Consider the following 7,500-nt stretch of genomic DNA (forward strand, 5'->3'; position numbering starts at 1 on the left):
CATTCTTCCAGTAGTGTCTGCAGGAATGAGGGGTCCCCTCCTCTGCTCCCCAGCATGGAGCTTGTGAACCCAGGAATGAGACCCTGCCCCAGCTGCAGCCCCTCAGCTCTGTTCTGAGCTATAAGCGTTTCTTCTGGATGAAGCCATCAATTTGCGGGGGGTTGGGGGGGGGGGAGTCGAGACAGGGTTTCTCTGTAGCTCTGGCTGTCCTGGAACTCACTTTGTAGACCAGCTGGCCTTGAAGTCAGAAATCCACCTGCCTCTGCCTCCCGAGTGCTGGGATTAAAGACGTGCACCACCACGTCCGGCAGCCATGAATTTTAAATATCCGTTTAAAAGCAAATTTAGGGGCAGGGGAGTGGAGAGATGGTTCAGTGGCTAAGAGTGATCACTGCTCTTGCAAAGGACCTGGGTATGGGTGCCAGCACCCACATGGAAGTCACATGCAACATAGTTGCAGATCTGGTCCCTCTTGTAGCCTCAGCGGGCTCCTGAATATGGACAGTACCCATAAACTCATACAAGCACACACATACACACATAAAGCAAACAAATCTTGAAAATGTAGATTTGGGAGCCAGCAAGATGACTCAGTGGTTCCAGGCTCCTACACCAAGCCTGCAGACTTGAGTTGAAGTCCCAGGACCTCCATGGTGGAGAGAACCAACTTCCATAGCTGTCCTCTGTATCTCCACGTGCACACCACGGCATGCATGCATACCTCACCACCCCCATTCCATGCACTCAAAATAAATCAATAAAAATGTGTAACATCTTTAATATATGCTTTATCCAGCATCTCGGGCATCACTGACTTGTGGCTGCTTATCCAAGCTGGGTGCAGCCACATGCAGCCACAGCAGCAGGTGGGACGTTGTAGCAGTTCCTGGTGGCAGCCAGGAGGGGGCAGTATGGAGACGCATGAGAGCAAGTAATAGGGCCAATCCAGGACTGTGCCCTCCACAAAGATCCCTTTCATGTGAGGACTGTTTGCAGTTGATTGGGACCCCTTTGTACCAAGAATTTCTCCTGTTAAAAATATGAGAACCTTGGGCTAGAGAGAGAGCTTAGTAGGTACAGCCCTAGCCATAGAAGCATATAGACCTGAGTTCGAATCCCCGGAACCTACATAAAGCCAGCTACAGTAGCATATGTGTCTGTAAGCCTCATGCTCCTACAGTGAGATGGAAGGGGGAGAAAGGAGAATACCAGAGACTCTCAGGCCACCAAGCCTGGTGCATACGGCAGGCAGCACACAACAAGAAAAGGAGACTGTCTGAAGGAAGGGGAAGGTGAGGGCTGACATCTGAGGTTGTCCCCTTCCCTCAATACATGATGTGGCACCTGTGCACCTACACCCCCCCACACACACACACACCGATACACATACACACAGACACACACACAGAAATACACACAGGGGCACACACAGACACGAAAGAGACGCAGCACACACAAACACAGATACACACATAGGCACAGACACACACACACTGAACTCTTTCAGCTTAGTATTAGTATTCAACCACCTACTTTTGTGATCAGTGACAATAGGGAAGAATGGAGGTCATTTCTGCAGGGAGAGAGGCACAGGCTGCCTCAGGCCCAAGGAGACATGAGCTTGGTCATCTAGCCTTCTCCAGGCCTGCAGACCCCTTCCTTTGGAGGAGAAACTGTACAATGTGATTGAAAATGGAGACGGGCACAGGGATTCACGTGTGGGCCCAGAATTCACAGTAAAGCTCCACACTGGCCCTGACCCAGTCTCAAAGTAAGGACCAAAGACTGGACCACATTGACTCATGGTTCTTGTTTACTAGGTACAAAGAAACCACAGTCCTTGGGTAAAGGGTCATTCAAATCATCCCATCCATAGCTTAGCTTGAGGGAGCAGACCTGTAATCCCAGCTGCTCAGGAGCCTGAGGCAGGAAGGTAGAATGAAAGCTCAATCTGCTTGAGCTACATACAGAGCAAGTTCAAGGCCAGCCTGGGTAACTCAGTGAGAATGTTGCAAAACAAAATATAAAAGGGGCTGGGGGCGTGGCTCAGTGGTAGAGCCCCTGCCTAGAATCCCCCAGTGAGGGGCTGGGGGTGTGGCTCAGTGGTAGAGTCCCTGCCTAGAATCCCCCAGGGAGAGGCCAGGGTGTGGCTCAGAGGTAGAGTGCCTGTCTAGCATATTATGGCCTCTGGGTGCAGGGGTGGGGCATTTGGGAACTCCCTCCATCACTGTCCACAGTGAATGCACTCAAAACTTCTCCTTGCTGACCGGGCAGGGAGGCTGGTCACTAGCGACACTGGCTTCCTTCAGTGTTACCCGCATGCTCTGTACCACAGTGCAGATCCTACATCCCCGCTATAAGAATACAAAAGATAGTTTATTGAATCTAAACTCTCCATTAAAGTCTTTAAACATAAAAGCTCTGTAGGAAATGTCACAACTTAGTGTCATCTGTCATATAAATAAATATACACTAAGATGCACACTGTCAAAGGTGTCCTCAACGTGAGGCCACAACATAGGGACTCACTCAGTCAACTTTAAAAACCAGGATTGGCTGGACTGGGGTGTGAAGGGCAGGGCAAGCGCCGTGGTGGCTGTTGGTGGCACCTGGCGAGGATACAGGAAACAGGTGGTGGGGACAAGGGTCCTTTGGTCTATTAGGAAGGGGGCTTGCGGAAGCGGATTTTCTTGGCCGTTTCCATGTCAGACTTGGCAACCAGGAATCGCATTTTCTTGCCTCCATGTCGGATCAAATCCACTGCCCTGAAATCAAGGAAAGTGGTGAGGCTGGCAGAGAAGGAAGCAGCAGCAACAGCCCCAGCCACTGCCCCCCAGGATGTAGGACCTGATGCAGGTGCCCCTCCCCTCCCTGGATAGTCCTGCATCTCAGGCAGGTGTGGTGCATACCTCATGTAGCTGACACCTCTCAGGCTGCTGCCATTCACCTCCAGGATTTGGTCTCCCAGTGACAGCCGCCCATCAGATGCCGCAGGGCTCCCGGGAAGCAGGGTCTGTATGTAGAGTCCCTGGGCCCCCAGAGGTGTGTGCTGGAAAGAAGCAGGGGCTTCAAGATGCTGCAGGTGCTGACACATGCTCTCCCTAGAAAAGGCCTTGTACCCCAGCCCCAAGCCTCCCTGTGAACTTGTGGGACCCATGCCTGAACCCAGCCAGATCCAGGTGTGTTCCATGGGAAAGCACTAGGCTCCATCAGTGTTCCTAAAGGCAGGCCCATGAGGCAGTCAGGGCATCGCTCACTGGCCTCGACTATGCTCACACTGTAGAGGATGAGTCTGCAAGAACAAGGGGTGGGGTGGGAGGGGGGAGAGGGCTGAGGCCCCAGGGTCCTCACCATCCCATCAATCAGGCCCATTCCCAGCCCGGAGGGGCCTCGCTCCAGCTCCACCATGAACACGTAGCAGAAGTCCTCAGCGCTGGAGCTGGGGCTGGAGGCCTCAGCAGGAGGCTCAGCATCCTGAATCTCATCTCCTGGGCAAAGAGGAGGGGAAAGATTAAGGAGCCACTGGGCTTGGAGGGTAAGGACTCATCCCAGAGTCAGTACACAGGGGACCTCGGGAAGACACAGAGATGTCTTACAAGACAGGGCATGGCAAGTGCTCCTGGATCCCCAGGAAGAGACTACCTGGACAGAATATGACAGCAAGCCCAGGGGAAGGGGCAGGCCCAAACTCAACAAGACATTAACCCCTCCAAGGCCTGGGACCCAATGCATTTGGGACACCCTAGCCTCCCACCACCTAATCACTGTCTTCTCCTCCCCCCACACCCCCGCCACTAGAATGGCACTCTAAGCCCATCCTCCCTGAGCCTCCATTGCACCCAGACGCTGCCACAGACTCCAGCCTAACAGAGGCCCACCCTGAGGCCCTGTGCCTCCACACCAGAGCTTGTGTCTGAGTGGGGACCTCGGGAGTGAGCCTGATCTGCACCCCGGCCCCAGAACCTGAGGCAGCTTGCTGCCTTGTCCTGCTCTGAGCGCCCAAAGCCATTCAAACTTGAGGATAATCAAGGACACAATAAAGAGTCCTCATAGGACCAGGTGGGCCCCACTGTGCACAGACACGCATGGACACGTGCTCCTACATAAGGGCACACATGCACCCACCTACCAGGACTGTCCCTCTAAGGCACTAAGGAGCATGCTCTGGACACAGCACTGGCTGACAGAGGCCAAAGGAGACCTGCTATCAAGACACAAGGTAGGGTCTGCTACCCAATCGTGAGCAGGCCAGGCCTTACCTTCTAGGACTGCACCAGGAAGACCACCTGGCCCATTCCTCTGCCCGTCAAGGACTGCTCTTCCACAGAGGCCGCTGGGCTCTGGCCAGCTGGGGCCTGCAGGCTCCAGGCCCAGTGGCGTGCTGGGCGGAGTGAGCAGGCAGGAGGAGTCAGTGTGCAGAGAGCCAGCCTGGGAGCCCCTGCGGTCCCCTCGGGTAGGCTGTCTTCCAGGGGGACCCTGAGCCCAGGGAGCTCCCGTGACAGGAAGAGAATGGGTAGGGGCAGTTTCAACAGCAACTCTGCCTGGGTCCCTATTGGCCAGGGGGCAGCCATGGCCTTCCAGATGGCCCTCAGGAATTGTGTGGTACAGGCCCTGGGAAGAGAAGGTGGACAGACGTTGAGGCCCAGAGGAGGGGATGGCCCAGGCATCCATGATGGCTTCCTGTGAGGAAGAGAGACAGACAAGCCACCTAGGAGGATATGGGCCCAGCCAGGCCATGTTAGGCAGAGTGAGTGAAGACTCTTGCATCACAACAAATGGAGACCCGGGACCTCTGTCTCAGGATACCTGCTGCATCCCCAGCCCACTCTGGACAGCCAGTGCCTGCTTCTGGCAACAGGCAATGAAGGTTCTCAGTTCAGCTCAGGCTCCAAGCCACAGGCTGCTCGGAGTGACTCAGCCCCACTCTACCTCGATGCTCTCGGGCTGGGCAGGCCCACTGTCAGGGCTGGCTTGGCCCCGCAGCCCCCACAGGAAGTGGCGGATGTAGAGCAGGTGCTGGTAGATGCTGTCCTCCACGCAGTCGGCCTCCAGGTCCACCTGGAAGCCCTGGCTCGGCAGAACGATGGGCGGCGGGTTTTCATAGGACTCCAGGATGTCCTCTGCAGTGGAGTGAGAGGGGACACTGGGACCTGGCCTCTCCTCCCTCCACCTTAGGTCCTCACCCACATAAGACAGCAAGACCGGGCTGGTGAGATGGCTCAGTGGGTAAGAGCACCCGACTGCTCTTCCAAAGGTCCAGAGTTCAAATCCCAGCAACCACATGGTGGCTCACAACCATCCGCAATGAGACCTGGCGCCCTCTTCTGGAGTGTCTGAAGACAGCTACAGTGTACTTACATATAATAAATAAATAAAATCTTTAAAAAAAAAAAAAAAGACAGCCTGCTTGTGGACGTTGTAAATCGTGGTGCGGAGCCTAGTGCGCACCACGATGTACAACGTCCATGTATACCTTAAGATTTGAAATGTAGCCGGGCGTGGTGGCGCATGCCTTTAATCCCAGCACTCAGGAGGCAGAGGCAGGCGGATTTCTGAGTTCGAGGCCAGCCTGGTCTACAGAGTGAGTTCCAGGACAGCCAGGGCTACACGGAGAAACCCTGTCTCAAAAAAACAAAAAAAACTCAAAAAAAAAGATTTGAAATGCACACACATGTATGTATGTATGTATGTATGTATGCATGTACATACCTCTGCTGCTCCATCAGGGCATGTGCATGTGTGTAAGCAGTATAAATGTGTGCTCCAAGCTGAGGAATGTCTCCAGAGGCTGTTCACCCTGCTGTTCATTTCTTCATCTGCTGGGTGCCAGTTGAGCCCCAGTCTGAAGCCCCAGGAGCAGAAAGGACACTGACTCTGAGACTGGAGGGGGCAGCGCAGTAGGCTCCTGGGTGGAGGTGCTGGGTGGTAGGGGGCTCCTGTGTTCCCACCTCAGGGGACTGCTCTGGTGCCTTTCTGAGCTGGAGCTTGGGGGTCTCCACCCTCAACCACCCATTCCCACTCACCCCTTGGCCTGGCCGATGGGAAGGCTCACCTGACTGGAAGGCCTCGGGGCTGTCTGGGGCTCCTGGCTCCCAAGCGCTCACAGGGCCCATGGCAGAGGCCAGCTGGTACTGAGTCAGAAGCCGGTGCAGCTGAGCAGGGTTCAGGGCAGGGAATGTGACCCTCAGGGTGGCCCAGCTCATCTGCGGACAAGGAGCTCAAGTCAAAGGCCTCTAGGAGCACGAGATAGTCCCCTGCCCCTGACTAAGGAGAGCCCTCCTTGGTCAGGGCTGTAGCCTCAACCCCATTTTTTCACTCCAGGGGAGGGCATGGGGGGGGCAGTGCAGACAGCAGGTGGAGGGGAAGGGGTGGGGCACAAGACACCTCAATGGACACCTATCCACAGTGATGAGGCTGCCCTGGGCTATAAACTAAGACCCTGACTCAAGCAACCCAAGAAAAATGGAAAGGAGGGAGCCAAGGAGGGATGGAGGAGAGCGTGTAAGCATGGGCGCCCCGTGGGAGACAGAAACCGGTCATCTAGGTGCAGTGCATGACTGGGCTCAGGGAGGGAAAAGACAGAGCAAAGGGACAAAGGTGGTGCCACCTGTGAGACCAGTGCTCTCAGGAGGAGAGGCCAGGACAATCAGGGTTTGTAGCGCAGCCTGGGCTACATAGCAAGTCTGAAGCCAGCCTAGGCTAACAATGAACTAAACAAAACCAGAAATGTCACCTGGCTCCCCTCCTTTCTCCCCCAGCTTGCTGCCTCTTTTCCTGGCTTCCTTTCATCCTTCTGTGGCCTCATGACAAAGACCCAGTAGAGCCCAGCTTTGCTCTGAAAATTCCTCCTCTCATGCATGTAGCTCAGCGAGCCCAGGATTCCCTGGCCAGGAGACTTCAGACTTGTGGCTCTTTAGAAGTTTCCCTTCTGAGTCACATCTGATTCTATTCTACCCCGGAGGCTCAAGGTTGTCCCTATGTACAGTGCCCAGGTTCTTGGTGAAGTCCCTTTGGGTGAGGGCAGCCACACTTCTCTGCCCTGAGCTTCACCTCTTTCCTTCCTCCCTCTGTCTTGACTTCCCTGCCAACAGCCACAGGCCTGGGCTGCAGCCATCCAGAGTCTGTGCCCCAGGGACAGCTAGAGCCTCAGAGCTGTTGGAGGAGGGACAGGAACTGACCCCGGGGCCACACTCTTCCTGTCAACCCCTCCACACACCCCTCAAGACCAAGGTGCATGGGGTGGAGGGAGCTGTTTCCTTCTGATGTCTTCCTCCTGTCTCCGTGGTATGTTCCAGGAAGTCAGGGAGGGAAGGGGAACTAGCCATGATCACATCTCCCCCACTGCTCCTCTGGGCTCCTCCGTCTGTGTCCTCCTCTCTGGTGTTTGGGGAACACTGAAGGGATTTCCTTCACTCCGAACCTCTTGCCTGTCCTTTTCGATTCTGCTCCTGTGGTTTTAGTTTACAAGAATTCCTGCTTGGTTTTGTTTATTCAGACAGG

General features: G+C 55.0%; 1 protein-coding gene across 3 annotated transcripts in view; it reads right to left on the reverse strand.

Moving 5' to 3' along the window:
• Positions 1 to 2,355: 2,355 nt before the first annotated feature.
• Positions 2,356 to 7,500, reverse strand: part of Radil (Rap associating with DIL domain) — a 69,306-nt gene continuing 64,161 nt past the window's right edge. For all 3 annotated transcript variants that reach the window (XM_021162360.1, XM_021162363.1, XM_021162361.1), the window contains exons 10-15: positions 6,053 to 6,203; positions 4,930 to 5,120; positions 4,260 to 4,611; positions 3,352 to 3,488; positions 2,910 to 3,049; positions 2,356 to 2,765 (exon numbers count right to left, since the gene is read on the reverse strand). In XM_021162360.1, coding sequence (XP_021018019.1) covers positions 2,660 to 2,765; positions 2,910 to 3,049; positions 3,352 to 3,488; positions 4,260 to 4,611; positions 4,930 to 5,120; positions 6,053 to 6,203 — 1,077 coding nt within the window. In that variant the 3' untranslated portion in view covers positions 2,356 to 2,659. The remainder of the gene's footprint in view (positions 2,766 to 2,909; positions 3,050 to 3,351; positions 3,489 to 4,259; positions 4,612 to 4,929; positions 5,121 to 6,052; positions 6,204 to 7,500) is intronic.

The sequence above is a fragment of the Mus caroli genome, chromosome 5 (assembly GCF_900094665.2).
Source record: "Mus caroli chromosome 5, CAROLI_EIJ_v1.1, whole genome shotgun sequence".
NCBI classification, from domain to species: domain Eukaryota; kingdom Metazoa; phylum Chordata; class Mammalia; order Rodentia; family Muridae; genus Mus; species Mus caroli.